Below are 16,940 nucleotides of genomic sequence, written 5' to 3' on the forward strand. Positions count from 1 at the left end.
AATCATGTAGAAAGATGCTGATGTCTTTGTTGTCGTCTTCTGTCAACTTTAATAACATCTGAAAGCTCACTATGCATTCACCAGACACATGTTAAAATACTGTACATACATTAGGGGTTCTCCAACTTTTTGGATCCAGAGACAACACTCATAACATAACTACCATGTGTACCCCTAAATGCCCTATAGAAAAAGAAAAAAAAAATCTCTTCTTTTTTTTCTCTCGCTTTTTGCAGAAAAAAAATGAATTAAAAATGTATAATGTTACAATAAAAAATTAAATTCAGATTTTTCTCGAGAGAGATATGAAATAACATTCTGAGAATAAAGTAATATTTTGTGCAGGAAAAAAAAAGGAATCTTTACTAGAAGATTTTTTTTTCAGTACTGTATATTTCCAAGATGAAGTCCTAATAATATGTATTAAGCCAATAGTTAATCGAGGGAAGAAAAGTCAAATTTGAATATTAAAAGTGAATATTAAAAACATGTCTTTATTCTTGAAAAAAATGAATGTATTCCTGTAAGAAAATGCCTTTTGTCAAAAAAAAAAAAAAAGGCACATCGGTTTTCATATCACTGGTCGGGCCAAATATTGTACCGCCAAAATTTAATCCAGAATTAATTTTACAACTTCATTATTTTTCATGTAGAATTAATAACTTTAAAAACACATTTTTCCACTTGCTAGCCACTGAAGATGACATCACACGTGCTGAGGAAATAGTTAACAACCAATCACGGCTCACCCGTTTTCTGGGTTTGGTCAGCAAACTGTTTGGTCGTTACCTGTTTCCTGAGCATGCACGATGTCATATTCAGTTGACAGTAATTGACAAAATGAGTCTTTAAAAGTATTAATTGTTCATGAAGAATAATGAAGTTATCACAATAATTATAGACAAAATATTATCTTCTTATTACTGAAAATGGCTAAATGAGTCAAGTGTCCCTTTAGATGCCAGCGATATGTAAGTTTTAATATGATATACCCTTAAAACTGCTAGGTCAAAAATAACCCAATTTTTGGTTAGTTGGTTAGTTTCCAACTTTCTGGAATGTTTAGTACAAAACAACCCAAAAAATGTTGTACATACCAACCCATAAAAATTGGGCTGTTTTTGTTTAAAAACTGCCCAAGCCTGCAAACTCACTTCATGCTAGGACGCTGTCAAAGGCCAACCGTGAGAAATATGTGAACTACAGATTATATAAGCCACCAAAAGATACCACAAGTACTATAGAGCAGTAAAGTAGGTTGTCCAAGGTCGCCCTAGCAATGACACAGATGCTCTTGTGCTTCTTTCAAGCCGCTATACCTATCTTTGAAGGGTAAATTAGTATGGAGTGCTCCTTTGGGAAAGGTAGCAATGTGGTGATATATTGGCGATTACTCTTCGGTTCCAGAAGTGGAGGTGACCTTGGCTGTAACAAGGCCTTGTGATCTCCCACTGCAGTAGCACTGGCAGGAAGTCAGACTTCCTCAAAGCTCTTTAATGCACCAAAGAGAGATTAGACAGAGGCAGCGTGAAGCATTGGCCTGTTTCTCTGCCTCCATTCCTTTTATTCGTTCACTTGCAGAACAAGTCAAACGCTCGCTCCGTCAGAAACCACACACAAAATAATTTATTCACCTCTTGGTTTTTGATTTGCTTGAAATGCAGGTTGTCCTCCATCCGACTCCCAACAGTCCCAAGCAGTCTGAGCTCCATAAAATGACCTTGACCAAAGCTTGCCCCGATCAAAACCTCGGGATCAAACTGGCCATTCGCATGGACAAACCTCAAAACATGAAACACTGCGGGTAAGTAAGTGTAAGCAGCTGGCTGGCTGTGGGCCTGTCACTTCTCCATGCCGTTTTAGGAGACTTCTCAGCTCTTTGGCCTCCTTTCTAATCACGTACTGCGGAAAAATACTGGGAAGTACACAGCACCCTCTGGTGGACACCAGAATGAACTTATTTTTTAAATTTTAATATAAGTTCAACAATGATTGAGGACAAAAAATACGCCATGTGTTGCAATTACAGCACTTTGGATCGATGAAGAAAACCTTTTAATGAGACCCTTCTTTTCCTTTTGAGTCTTTGTGTGTGCTGAATGTTTTGGCAGGTATTTGTGGGCTTTTGGGAAGAATGTCTGGAAGCGCTGGAAGAAACGGTTCTTTGTTCTTGTGCAAGTGAGTTTTTCTTTATATTGTTACCCTTGACGCGATTAAAACAATAATAATTAAAAAACAAAAAACAATAAAAAGAAGTTTACATTTATTTTCCCCATCAAACTTTTTCACATAGTACAAAAAAATCTCATTGTTACATTTGTCTTATAAAATTCAAACTTGTCCTGGTGAAATGGTGACGTTTTTGAGTCTTATTTTACTTGTAATATGACTGCCCACATAAAATTTCAACATTTTCATGTAATAGTCCATCCATCCATTTTCTTGGCCGCTTATTCCTCACAAGGGCCATAATAATAATAATAACAACAACAACAACAACAATAATAATAATAATAATAATAATAATTTTGCAACCTTACTAATGTAAAATTACAGTTTGCCACTGAATAATATAACACATTCACAATCAAATGAGATTACAAATGAAATTATTTATATACAGGTGGCTATCACAATATTAGAATGTCGTAAAGAGTTCATTTTCAGTACCGGTAGTTAACTTCTCATATATAATATAGTATAGATTTGTTAACCACATTGGGAACAAATTTTTAAAAAGCTGATTCCCAACTAATTATACTTTAAAAATAATTCTCGTGTTTTTGTGTGCGTATATTCTATTTTCTAGAGATTTAGTATAGCTATGAGACTATGATTAGCAAAATTCTAAAATAAAATAAAATCATGAACTATCATTTTGTGTCACTTTTTTTAAAATTGAAATTCTAAAATAAATTCAGCCTACCATAATATCCAATTTATTGAGATGCACATTTTTTATTTTTATTTTTTTTTACAAAAAACATACTTAAAAAAAAAAAAAAAAAACTATATGGACTTCTACTTTTTAGAATTGCATCGTTGCATTGTATTGTCTCTTTTGTTGAACAAAATATGGTACCAAAATAATCGAACTACAATTAAAAACTATTCTGTCTATCCATTCATACTTACATTATAGTTCTGAATCAAAATCTTAGGTTCCTGAAATATTGTTTTAGTTGAACTTTTTTTTTTTTTTTTTTTTTAATGCATAGAAGTAAATGCATTGTAGGCATTACCATTGATATTTAAATGTGGTATTTTATTTCATTCAACTTCAACTAAGAGTCTGAATGCAATACAAGAGAAAAAGTACAATAGACTTTTACACTGAAAACGCCTTTATTAATCAATCCATTTGTTACAAAGAATCATTTTTCCATGTGTGAATGTCACTGCAAAATGTGTATTTTTCTGAAGTGACATCTCCCGCTTTGTCTCCAAGGTGAGTCAATACACATTCGCCATGTGCAGCTACAGAGAGAAAAAGTCAGAACCGCAAGAGCTCCTCCAGCTGGACGGCTACACTGTGGACTACAGTGACCCGCAGCCAGGTGAGTTGGCATCGATCCCCAAAAACATTTCTTGATTTGAATTGGGAAGCAAGTCTGAATTGTCGCTGTTGTGTCAGGCTTGGATGGCGGAAGGGCTTTCTTCAACGCGGTGAAGGAGGGCGACACTGTGATCTTCGCCAGCGATGACGAGCAGGACCGCATCCTGTGGGTCCAGGCCATGTATCGCGCCACCGGCCAGTCCCACAAGCCCGTCCCGCCCACTCAGGTCCAGAAACTTAACTCCAAAGGGGGTGCCTCGGCCCAAATGGACGCTCCCATCTCTCAGTTCTGTAAGTAGGCCGACGCGCGGCACGCTGACGTATAGCCGTAGGTAGTTTTCCATCCACGCCGCAGTGACGGCTCATGAATGTCGCACGCTCATGCGCTCCGCACCTGCGCTCACAAACGTGCTGGTAGAACTAACACACAAGACACACCTCTCACGGATTGGACCAGCACTCGTTCACTCCGCCCACTCCCAAAGGTGCCAACCCAACAGGCTACCCCATCAGCTCACAAGCAACCATAGTTGTGTTGAAAGCACAGCAACCACCTGACATGAGATCGGAACATTCAAGCCTGCTGGGGTGGAATTTAAGCTGACGTCAGCATGTCTTGCTCAGGTTCCAAACTGTAGGCATGTTATATTCACTGAATGGTGGCCAGATGTGTTTTATACAGTATACGGCTACAATCTAAGCAGACCACGTCAGGTAGAAAAGTGAAGGTAAGACTGTCTGCAGTCGTGTGACATCTGTCCCCAATTCTGTTCTTACTGTCTCTCGTTTCCCCAAATCGCGCATTTAAAATAAATCCGCATTTACAGCAAATTATATACATTATAACAAATATAATCGTGCCAGGCGGCACGGTAGTCGAGTGGTTAGCACGTCCGCTTCCCAGTTCTGAGGTCTCCGGTTCGAGTCCAGGCTCGGACCTTCCTGGGTGGAGTTTGCATGTTCTCCCCGTGCCCGCGTGGGTCTTCTCCGGGTACTCCGGTCTCCTCCCACATTCCAAAGACATGCATGGCAGGTTAATTGGGCGCTCCGAATTGTCCCTAGGTGTGCTTGGGAGTGTGGATGGTTGTTCGTCTCTGTGTGCCCTGCGATTGGTTGGCAACCAGTCCAGGGTGTCCCCCGCCTACTGCCCAGAGCCAGCTGAGATAGGCGCCAGCAGCCCCCGCGACCCTTGTGAGGAATAAGCGGTCAAGAAAATGGATGGATGGATGGATAATCGTGCCATTCTCAATTGGCTAAACAATTGTAATAATACTGCACTTCCTAATAGATCCTGCTATTCGGAATAAAATAAGGATTTTCAGTGTGCATCTTGTGTAGAGAAAATCTTCATAAGGCAACTAAATTAATTCACACACAAATTGGCTCAGCTCCTCCGAACCCTATCACATAAATTCTATGTTGTTTCTCCATTGATTTCTTTTGTCCAGTATGTGATCGTTCTTGTGGTTAGTTGACTCCTCTGACGCCAGCCGTCGCCATTCAAAGCCTCGCCACGGTGAACGCGACCTCACCAATCCCTCGTCCCCATCCCCTGAAACATTGTGGCACACTGCGCAAACATGTTTCACCCCCCCCCCCCCCCCGGTGGTCTTGAATGGCACTGGGATCATAATGTACATCGCCCTCCTGACTCCGCTGCAGTGCTCAACAACAGTCCTGACTTTTGAAATGAAACGCTTTATTATTAGGAGTAAGCACTACTTGAGATATGCTATCCTAGCAAAGTAAGGAATAGCCGCAAATACTTTGTAAACGAGATCATAGGCAATAGTGAAATTTAAGCAAAATAAATAAATAAAAATAAAGCAACAACAAAAAAAAAGTATCCTCAGCAAAAACAGATGAACAGGATCATTTTTATCTTAATATTTTTGTATAAAATTTTGGAATACTCATGTCATTTAAACATTATACTGTATTAGCTAAAACTTTATGAATTTAGTATTTACTTATTTCAAGATCTACTGTAGACGTTGTTTTAAAACGACATGTGCGGTACAGTGGGTATAAAAAGTCTACACACCCCTATTCAAAGGCCCTGTCTCTCTGATATAAAATGACACCAAGTTATTCAAATCTTTTTTCATCATTCATGTGACATATAACCTGTATAATTACACTGGGAAAAAAAATAGAAAAGGGAAAGCACAAAGATGATACTATGGTAGCAAAAGTGTGCACACCCTCTTGTAACTGATTTCAGCTGTTGTAGGCTCTTAGTGGGTTTTCGGAGAAGAAGCCCCTGCAAAAAAAAAAGCCAAGTCATTAGTCCGAAAACATAAAAAGCAATTCAAAGAGGATGATTCCCTGTTGAACTCATCACAGTAAATGTTCTCATTCCAGTCTGAACCTGATTTCTTTTCAAACGAGGAAATAAGAGGAACTGAAGCAGAGAACGTTAAAGTGGATTCTTTATTTTGAAATCCTTTGCAAGTAACTGTCTGCTCACATTTCAGATCTACCAAAAAGCATGTTTGCAACATTTTCTGTCAGGCTTTTGAAAATGATGGAGGATTCCCTTTAGGGCTTGTTTACACAACGCTGCTTTTAAATGAAGAAGGCTCAAACAAGTATCCTTGCGGCTGTTAATTACGCAAGAACTGTGTTTTTTTCAGCGTGAAATATTTGAAAACAAGTCTTAAAGGGATTTTCTTTATATATATACTTTCAACCTTCATACTAAAAACAGTCATCTGTGAGGGTGTATGTGTTAAGTGTAAACGTGTGAGTGTCTCACAACCAAAACAATGATAGGAGACCACATGGTAGTGTTGCATTTGTACTCTTGACAAGTCCAATACTGCAGTGACCACTGGCAACACATTACATGAAGTTAAATGTCAAGTACATTACCATTCCAAATTTTTGGGGCCAACTCGAAATGTCCTTATTGCGCTTGGCGTAAAAGGGGCACAACCTCATTTTCGTGCCAGGGCAACTCTAGTTTAGTATGTTTGTGACTTTGGAAGGCGCGTTACACTTCACAAGCTGCCGCACATCTCGCAATTTGGTGACAAAAAGTAGAATAGATTTCAGAACCGCTAAAACACATGGACGTGCGAATAACAGGGCAAGGAGGTCTCTAATTTCCCACGTCACATGCGCAGGTGACTATATGTTCTTCTTCTTCTTATTATTAAATGCATATTATCAAATGCCTTCCGCATGTAGAACACACATGCGGCTCTGTTTGCGACATATAATTTAAATGAATTAACTAGGGGAGCTGCTTCGATTTGCTGGGAGCCGGCTGTGTTCCATCCCACCCCACAATGGCACACATGGGATGCGTCCAAAAAGAAATAACCTATTTGGGGCTTTTATTTTGAAATACATTTAAAGACAGGAATTTGTATCCTCCACAATACATGGGAACAGCTACCAGGCGTGTACTGTCTCACGTAAACAAATATGTCCTTTTAGCACTTGGTATGTTATAGTCATATTTCGACATCATGTTGTATCACCTGAAAAAAGTAATTCATATAAATTTTGTCCTGCTAATGTATATTTTCATTGTAATTTTAATTTACTTGAGTGGCTAGCTAGCATGTGGTTAGATAGCGAGCGATAGCGAGAGATAGCGAGGTTAGATAGAAAGAGAAATAAAAATAATAGATTGTTGCTTTTTTGTTGCTGGCCCTCAGAGAATCCCTGATATAAACATAGTGGCACCTCTTAATTCCTGTGACCTTTACAAACCTAATCAGTAGCTGTCCGCTCGTTAAGTACTGGCCTAAAAATGGACAACAAAACACTACAGTGGAGTGACGAGGTTACTAACCGCTTTCTTCCTCTATCTCTGTCTGCCTCGTTCTCTCTTGAGTCCGCCTCAGCGTCTTTGTCACACGTCGTCCTCACATGTACTCACAAGCCACGAGGTCTCGTGTCGGTATCGGTTGTTGTTTTGTTGTTTGTTGTTATTGTTGTTGTTGTTTTTCTTCTCAGTTGTGTGTTCTTCTTCATGCTTTGCCTGTCTACCCTTCTTCAGTAATGCCGCTAGCTGCTCGGTCAGTCAGGGTCTCTCGTGATTGCTCTCCTCCAGCCTTGTTGCTAGTCTTTATGTTATTCTGGTTTGTCCCTTCTTACCCTGCTGTCTTCTAGCTGGACTCAAGGGTAAGTGCTTCCCTGTAGCCGGCACAGCTCAGATAATCCCCGCCGATTATCTGACAAATGCAACGCTCTTTTCTTTCTGCCCCTCTCTCTCTCTTCTTCCTGCTCTTTCTCCTCCCTCTGCTCCTTCTTCATGTCTCGCTTCATGTCTTTAGATCTTAGTTGAGAACTTTTTCCTTTTTTTTTCCCTTTTTGACAACCTCCACTTGAGGATCAAATTATAGAAGCATCCATTCGTGCCAGTATAGGATGCATGTCTTTATTCTAAGAACGTTTTTATTTTTGTTTTGTTTTTTTTGTTTTTTGGCTTAGTATTTGGTTAAAGTGGATATGATAGTTGTTCCTGCATAATTGCCTTCTCTCTTTGCTCACATTGGTAACCCGATCCCTCAAGAGTAAAGCAATCTGATGACCTAGAATGAAGATGGATTGGCCTGAAATCTGAAATATTCACATGCAATATTAATGAGATGTTAAAGAGCTGGAAACAAATCTTTAATATTCTATCGATGGAACATGTATAATTCATTTGATGTAAGGTAGAGAGTGGAGTCAATGTGTGACATTGCTGACGTGCTTTACTAGAGAGGGCTCAATTTGCTCAGAGACGTTTATGTTTTGCTTCTTCTTGCCCTGACGAGAGTTGGCAAATATGTATGCGGAGTATTCTGAATGCCAAAGACAAGGAGTAGCTAATGCCGCCCCTTCTTACGATGAAATACTCCGGAACTCCTCCCTTGTCCCCCCTTCTTCCCACTCCTCCTGCAGTAGACGGGCCTGTAGACGTCGAGGCAAGTCCAGTGGTCCACCTCCAGAAAGCCGAGACCCCTTATAGCATTTGGTTTGCCTGAGTAGGAGGACACTTCTGTTTGTGTCCATTAGTTTCTTCTGTCAATACAGGAGGTTCCATTCATACCCCCCCTCCCACTTCCCCCATCTCCCAGCGAATGATACAGTTCTGCCTATGTTGGCTTCATGCTATTTACCCATACTTGCACCGAACTGCTACCCTGTTCGAGTTCTTTGGTAGTGACATGCCTGTTAGTCTGCTCGGTAGATGACCATGAACACACTGCAACACATTCAAGTATTGTCAACTTGCAAATGCGTAGAGAGAGAGAAAGAGAATTTCAAAGGCTCGAATCTCAAAACGGGGCTGCATGACGTTTATAAAATTCACACGGTTCGTCCTCCAAGCATGTGCTCGTGTTATTGCAAACATACTCGCTTATATTCTTGCTCTTCCTATTTGTAAGCTGGAATTGTGCCGTGGTGTTGAGCGAGCCCAGTGCACTTACTCATTATGTCCTCACTTATTCCAAACAAAGGACATAAAGGCCAGACACCTTCTGCTCACACTTTTGAATGTTGTCTCACTCGCCCAACACCCTTGCAATATTGCCTCTTGGTAACTGGGCCATCAGTAACTCTTTCATTGTGGTCTTCCTTTTCCCGCTATATCGTCTTTTTGTCCACTTCCCGATTGTTTTTTCAACCCTAACTTCTGTCAGTGTCCCCCATCCTCACTTTGTGTTGTCACACTCCATGTGTCCTCTCCTTTCACATTAGCTCACCTGTCCTAACACTTAACTTGTCGCATCGCAGGTTTTCCCTCCTCAGATTAAAGTAACCTTCTGTAGTTTCCCTCGTTAGAAAGTATCTCAGAATGCCAATCGCATTGCACTCTGTCCCCCATCAGCCTTTCCCACCCGGAGGTTGACAGACGTCACCTGGTCTCTCTCCAAGCCCAACCCGGCCCCCAAAATCTGGCCTGCGCATTCCACCCCACGCCCTTCCCGAGCCATCTTCACCTTGTCTGTGTGTCACGGAACTGACGCCTGTCACTCACACAGAGGACACGAACGCATCACCTATATGCGCTCACAGCCACTTCATTAAGTACACCTGTGCAATCAAATGAGATCAAATGTAAGAGCTGTTTCCATACTTACAAGATGAAGAAGAGCAAGGCTAAGCTATCAAATTAGCATCAAATTGCATGAGGATTGTAAGAGAAAATGTGTGTATGGCCTCTTCACCCAATGTCATCTGGGATAGGCTCCAGCTCGACCGCAACTTAAACGACTGGATGGAGAAGAATGTATCCTGAGAAATTAAAGATAACAAAAAAAAAAGCCCTATTACAATGCTAAAAAAAGTCAATAATACGTACCAAAGTTTAATGGGTTCTTTCTTTGCTCATGCGCACAAAGTTCCATGGAAATTGTGCACATATTGTTTTCTTTGTTTTCCTATTCACTTTTTAATTGGCAAGCTACTTCCTGATTCAGAAGGAAAACAACATTTCCAAGACATTGTAAGAATGAATAGAGTGATTTTTTTTTCTTTTTTCGCACCTTCGTGGGTTTCTCTTTTAACGTCTCAAATGGTGAAAACTGAAAGCAAAGTTCTTGTTCCACATGTTTATATGCCCTCCTGCTTAGGTGAGGCATGTCCATTATATTATTATTCGTGTTTTGTTTGGATTTTGTAATTCTTCATTTGTAACTTTTCACACTATTACAGATTGGTACAGTTCACACTTTCAAAAATATGCGCATCATCTTTAATCCCGCCGTAAGAAATTTTCCCATCCAAAGAATGGAAAGGGAAAACAAAATGTAAAAAATGCAAATTAGAACAATATAAACAATGTTAGCATCATGAACATCAACAACAACTGTAACATTGTTTTCCAATTACCGTATCCTAGATCAAAATTAAATGGGGCTTTTTGATTTTAATGTAGCTTAACCAGTTTTTCCCAACAAGTCTCGAACCAACCGTGATTCTGATTTACAAGTGCTGTTTGGCCTTCCATTTTTTTAAATGTCCATTATTATATTCCACCATGTTGACAAATTAGGGATATCCTTTGACAACCATTTTCTGTTCTAGGTTTTTTTTTTTTTGCCTGTAATTAGTGAAGTTCTACTTCAATCCCGAGGTAGTCATCCAAAATAAACTGTTTTCATTCCAAATGGAAAGAAACATTTAAAAAGTACTATCTAATAATTTGGAAGTCAGTCCCATAATCTATGAAAATGACTTGCACGTTGAGATTATTTATGTTTTTAATTATTTCTGATCCAGCCCTTGTATTTGAACTCATTCGATTGTTCAAGTACACCGAATGTTGTGCTGTGAGCTTTCACAAACATCAAAGCACAAGGAATGTCGCAGGATTTCATTATAAGATTTAATACTCAGTCATCAGCCATGTTCATTTCCGTTTCCCTAAAAAAAATCTCCTCATTGACTTTCACGCTGAGATTGATAGCGAATCTAAAATCCAGAGACCCCTTCGATATAGTCAAGCACTTCTATCGCACACGACTGGGTGGCAAACAACTATAAGGAATGGCAGAATCTATTGATGACATTACTTTTAGTTAAAGACACCCTGCAAACCATTAGGGATTGTGACGCTGTAAAAAAACGCGGATGCACATACAATGGTATGTCGCTCCTAGCGTAGCTTGAGCTCTCCCACTGATAACGTCAGATCTCTTTACGCTGTCTGACACAATGCAAGTTGACAATGTAAGCTGTTAATGTTTATAATTTGCCCTTAGAAGAACCCCCTCCCCTTCACCAGCAACAAAAATTCAGATATTCCCTGATGTTTCTGTGTTATGACCAAGACTTAGCGTGCGCCTCACTGACATCCTCTCCTCTGAACCGTGTGCTTCTTCCTGTGCTGTTGGCTGGATAGATGCTGACAGAGCTCAGAAACACGGCATGGATGAGTTTATCTCGGCTAACCCCTGTAGCTTTGACCACGCCTCGCTTTTTGAGATGGTGCAGCGGCTCACCTTGGACCACAGGCTCAACGACACCTTCTGCTGCTTGGTGAGCTCCGCGCCCGTTTGACTCGCGTCGCAGGTTACTGACTGACCCCTTTGTGCCGCGCAGGGATGGTTCAGCCCGGGCCAGGTGTTTGTTTTGGACGAATACTGTGCCAGGAACGGCGTCCGAGGTTGCCACAGGCATCTGTGTTACCTGCGCGATCTGCTGGAGAGGGCGGAGAGTGGCGCCATTATCGACCCCACTCTTTTGCACTACAGCTTTGCGTTTTGTGCCTCCCACGTGCACGGGAACAGGTGTGCACAAACCTCTGTTTTTCAATCTTCCATTGCTTTATAGGCACACAGTTTGCCTTAAAAAAAAACAAAAAAAAAACTGTTGTGAACATGCTGCACCACTAGAATGGGGAAAGCATTCATTGCATCAGTTATTTTATGTTTTTACACATCTATTATTTTGTGTGTTTGATTTTAATGTTGTCCTTGTATTTTGATTTATGCATTGACTATATTGACAGGACTGTAATGTGTTTTTTGTGGGCTATTTTGACACCGTTTTGTAGCCTGTAAGCCAAGCTTCTATCCAGTAAGTTCTTTTCACACTGCACTTACCATAGCACAGCAAACCCATTCATTCTGTATGCCTTCTATTCGTAAATGGCGGCACCGTGATGTCCTCCAATAGGAGAGGGGCTGGCAGAGTGATTTTGTGCTATTTTGGCGGACGTACAGTATTGACTGGCAACGGCATGAGGACAATAGAGGAAGCATTAATACAGTATTCCCTTACTTTTCGCGGGTGAATAGATGAATTTTCGCAAAATAGAGGTTGTTGCAAAAAGTTGTTCCCCCCCCCCCCCCCCCCCCCCTGCAGTAACCCTTAATACAGTACCATCTATCACCTTAACTTGCTCTTCTTGCAGACTTGTGTAAAAGAGCGGCCTTGTTGAACTTAATTGCCTTTAATTGACTTGTTTGTCTACTTCTCCGGCAGTGCAGTGGGAGGGTGTTAGGAGGCGAAGGAATGAGAAATCAGAAAGCGAGGTTGGACCGAGAGTAAGCGTTTATAGCGCCATTACGTTGTACAGAGCAGAGAGGGCGACAATGACGTCATTCATTCAAAAAGTACAAATTATTGGTGCAATCATTTTTAAATAATATATTTTCAGAGGTTGGCGTGGGCGTACAGTATGCATCTGGCACGTAAAAATGATCGTAAAATGCCTCCCTGCCATTGCCGATCAGCCCGGGTTACGTTATGTGTCCTAAACCAACATAGAAAACTTCCCCCTCACACACACTCTCTCTCTCTCTCTCTCTCTCTCTCTCTCTGTCTCTCTCTCTCTTCTCTCTTCTCTCTCCTCTCTGCATGATGAGCCAGAAAGTGACGTGCACCGTGCCACATGCACTGCTGTCATGATCCCGGGATCGAGGTTGCGGCTGGTTTATACATGCTTTCCATAAACGTTATTTGCTTCATGCAAACTCGGTGTGGCTATTTGCGCTGGCAGTGAATTAGACGCTGCATATCAATGAGTGTCATTTGCATTGGGGTGGGCATATTTTGCATCAAATGTATGCAAATTACCTAATTTACATGCACGCAAATAACACTGGCGCACCATGGCGCAATCTGGTTGGCAGCGCACTTCGTGACGAATTTCCCCATCTGCGCGTTTTTAGTGAATTAGGCGCTCCCGGATTGCTACATTTATACCGGTTAGCGCCGTGCAAAGGCGATGAAAACCTTTAGTGAATATACACCTTACTGTGTACGGCATATAAAGCAATTCAACCTAATCCTCCCCACCCACTTATCTGAGCAATCAAGCATGTAATTGTTGAAGCAGCCATTACTATGAAGGAGTCCAACTGGATGATAATAAAGAAAAATTATAATAATCTTTAGTGTAGAATAACAGGACGTGAAATGATTATAATGGTATAGTATTATAAAAATACTGCGTAGGGATTGTGATTTTTTTTTTTCTTCTCAAATCAAAAGGTCACAAGAGTGCTATAAATGTTCAGGGTTGAAATTTATATCCATAACATAATTCACCACCTTTCTTTTCAACGAGTGCTGGTAGTCAGTAAATAAAGCTTCTCTTTTTTTCCCCACAGTCCTCACAATTGCCTGCAGAAAACACATTACGGCTCCATAAATACAGTCACTGTGTTTGCTTTAAATTTATGTTGTTAACATTTGCACATCTCCACGTGTTTCCTTGTTTTTTCTTTGTGTTCTTTTCTTTCTGTCCTCTGTTGCCGTAGTTTCTTACTGTCCATATTATTCATCCTCCTATGCGTCCATTAAAGTCAGAGAGGGCCGCAGTTACTGGGGGCCCCTGGGCTACGAGGCCCTAATGAGCCCAAAGAGCTCCCAAAGGCCAAATCCTGACACGGGCTCTAAACGAGCGCGCCTCATATTCAAGTTTAGAAAAAGAAAGGATTCCAAAGTCTCTCAAGAGCACAACAGGTGAGACATTGTAGACAGAAGTCGTACTCCAGTAAGAGTACTGTTGTATTATTCAAGTAAAAGTAAAAAGTAGTTCTCCAAGTAAGTATTTGCAAAAAAAAAAAACTCAAGTACTGAGTAACTAGTGAACAACTCAAAATTGTTTTCTTTTATTCAGGGCATGAAGGTTAAAGAGACAAAAATGTAAAATAGGAATGTGCTACTTAAGATTGTTCCCTATAAAATCACTAATTGCAACTGAATTAAATCCTTAAAAAATACGAATGAAGTCAAATAGATACAAAAAAGTCGTGAGGAGAATGTAATCGAGTAGAAGTAGTAGTGAAAAGTACTCATGTAAAATGTTGCATTAAAAGTATTTTGAATAATGCAATTTATATAATGTTACTTAATTGTTAATGTAGTGAATTACTTCTCATCTCTGATTACTATGTTGTTTTCATTGTAACCTGAAGTGAACTCTCAGTTCAGCCGGTGAAGGACCTGAGAGCTTTCATTTATACATCATCGTGCGTGTTGCTATCTTGCCCTTCTTACGCGTTTTTGTGATCCTCGCAGGCCAGACGGGCTGAGCACCGTCAAAGTGGACGAGAAGGAACGATTTGAAGACATCAAAGAGCGGTTGCGTGTGATATTGGAAAACCAGATTGTAAATTTCAGGTGACGCGCACACTATTATACGCACGTTGCACTTTCCGCCACTTTCAAATCAATATGAACATCTCTCCTCATCCCTCCATGTAGATATTGCTTCCCCTTTGGCCGTCCCGAAGGTGCACTGAAGGCTACATTATCTCTGCTGGAGAGGGTTTGTACATATTTGTGCTTACATGGATATGACATCAGCAAATCACACGCTTGTCTTTAACGGTGACCCTCAGGTCCTGATGAAGGACATTGCGACGCCGGTCCCTCCAGAGGAAGTGAAAGGAGTCATCCGCAGATGTTTGGAGCAGGCTGCTAACCTCAACTACCAGCGGATTAAAGACTACGCTAAAATTGAAGGTAACCAAAATATCTTCTCTTTGCCGGAATATGACAGCATATGTATAAAGAATGGCATGTGAATTGAAGTCATTGTTTTTGGTGACACACCGAATTACAACAACAAAAATCAGTACCATATTGTTTACTTTCATAGGATAGTTACCCAATTCAAATACATTATGTGGCAGAATTTTGCCATTATGATTCATGCATGGTTCACTGAAAATTTGGTAAATAGGAATGCTGACTTCCAAATTAATCTGAATCAAATTGTATATTTAAAAAAACAAAAAATATTAAGTAGTTATGTTGAACATGAATGTGTTTTTGCATATTTTTAACTCAAGACAAAATAACTTAATTATGTTTGTTTTTTTTATTGATTAAAGCATATTCCCGAACTGAAGTTTATTGTCTTAAGTCAATAATTTTCTTTACTGTGTTAATTTGTGTGAATTTCTTTGTGTTTGTTTAATAAGATAAAATTGCATGTGTGGAACATGATGTGGGGATGCAGAATATGCACTTTTATCCATATCTGTACCAAAATGCAAAAGTTTTTTTTTTTTTTTCCCTTTGTGCATACGGTTGGTTTTTATGTAGTTCTTTTAGGACCTGAGTGATTAAAAAGCAGTTGTCTTTTTTTTTCTTTCATTCTATATTTTTAAATTAATAAATTAATCGGCTGATTATTTGGTTATCGGAATTTTATTCTGCCCTAAGTTCTTCTATACTAAGCAAGCTGCCTGCTTGGCGCTGGTTAACATGAACTGGTTAACATGAGCAAGAAAAGACAGCAAGAGACTCAACTTGTCTTTTGTCCCCTTTTGTCCCAGATGATATCTCTCTCTCTCTCTCTCTCTCTCTCTCTCTCTCTCTCTCTCTCTCTCTCTCTCTCTCTCTCTCTCTCTCTCTCTCTCTCTCTCTCTCTCTCGCTCTCGCTCTCGCTGTCTCTCACTGCAATAATTTTCTCCTTTGTTTCAGGCCCACTTTAGCTCTGTGCTGTTCAGTAGCTCAAGTTGCCCTTTGTGTAGAGGTGTGTGTGAGTAAAAATGCATTCAACTCCCCCCAAAAAAGCCCCGAAAGCTGTCCAAGCTGATCTGTCGTGGTGACTCCTTGACAATGTGGACTTGGCGGTCCTCTCTGAGTCACGGCTCCCAAAGGAATCACACTGTGTAGCCTCTACTAACCCCACCCCCAAACTCCTGTCAACCTTCCCTTAACACCCCCCGCGTCGAGATACCAGCAGCTCTCCTGTCACCCCTGTCTCCCGCTATCCTCCCTGTCGACTCTGCTTACTTCTCCTCTCCCACACGGTTGCTTTACGCTCTATCGGATGACGTTTGCTAAAGTGGCTTCCGAAACTAAGAGATGCTGGGATTGATCGGCGACAAGCCAGCATCCGCCACTTTGCATGTGCTTTGAGACGTCATCTCGATTCGCTCGCAGGCACTTTACGTGGCGTAAAACCGCAATGACACTGGCGTAGTGTGTGGCCAGCAGGGGTAGTTGGGCGCTTGCGCTTGAAGAAATTTGTCTATATGCGATAACCAAATCTTATCCATAGTCAGCTGGTCCCAGCTCACACACTACCCTAATGAGGATAAGTGCTATACAAAATAAATGTCCACTGGAATGTTAGAAGATATTGAGATAATGGTAATTTAATGGTAATGACTTTAATTTAGCATGTTTTGCTTTTGCTAGCTATGGGAACATACTGTAGTAATACTTAGCATAAAAGTCGAGCCAAAGCTAGCTGTTTGGGATTGAACCAAATAGTCTTTGAGTCATTTACAGAGTACATATGACTCACACATCTGTTCCGTCACTAACTGTAACACTGTGGAGCAGATAAATGTCCTGCTAACAAGGTGACACAGTCTGATAATATAAAAATAAACTGTCAGTGAATGAGAGTAGCTCTAAGCCTCGCTAGCCTGTTAGCCTCGCTAGCTTGGCTATTCCCATTGCTGCT

At 40.6% G+C, this 16,940-nt stretch overlaps 1 protein-coding gene across 11 annotated transcripts in view; it reads left to right on the forward strand.

Annotated features, from left to right (window-relative positions):
• The window catches only part of cadpsb (Ca2+-dependent activator protein for secretion b), an 81,916-nt gene that overhangs the window by 39,923 nt on the left and 25,053 nt on the right, over positions 1-16,940 (forward strand). For all 11 annotated transcript variants that reach the window (XM_077530584.1, XM_077530583.1, XM_077530587.1 and 8 more), the window contains exons 8-16: positions 1,665-1,804; positions 2,112-2,178; positions 3,449-3,557; positions 3,635-3,847; positions 11,406-11,542; positions 11,606-11,793; positions 14,534-14,635; positions 14,720-14,783; positions 14,857-14,980. In XM_077530584.1, coding sequence (XP_077386710.1) covers positions 1,665-1,804; positions 2,112-2,178; positions 3,449-3,557; positions 3,635-3,847; positions 11,406-11,542; positions 11,606-11,793; positions 14,534-14,635; positions 14,720-14,783; positions 14,857-14,980 — 1,144 coding nt within the window. The remainder of the gene's footprint in view (positions 1-1,664; positions 1,805-2,111; positions 2,179-3,448; positions 3,558-3,634; positions 3,848-11,405; positions 11,543-11,605; positions 11,794-14,533; positions 14,636-14,719; positions 14,784-14,856; positions 14,981-16,940) is intronic.

Source organism: Festucalex cinctus, chromosome 8, assembly GCF_051991245.1.
Source record: "Festucalex cinctus isolate MCC-2025b chromosome 8, RoL_Fcin_1.0, whole genome shotgun sequence".
NCBI lineage: Eukaryota > Metazoa > Chordata > Actinopteri > Syngnathiformes > Syngnathidae > Festucalex > Festucalex cinctus.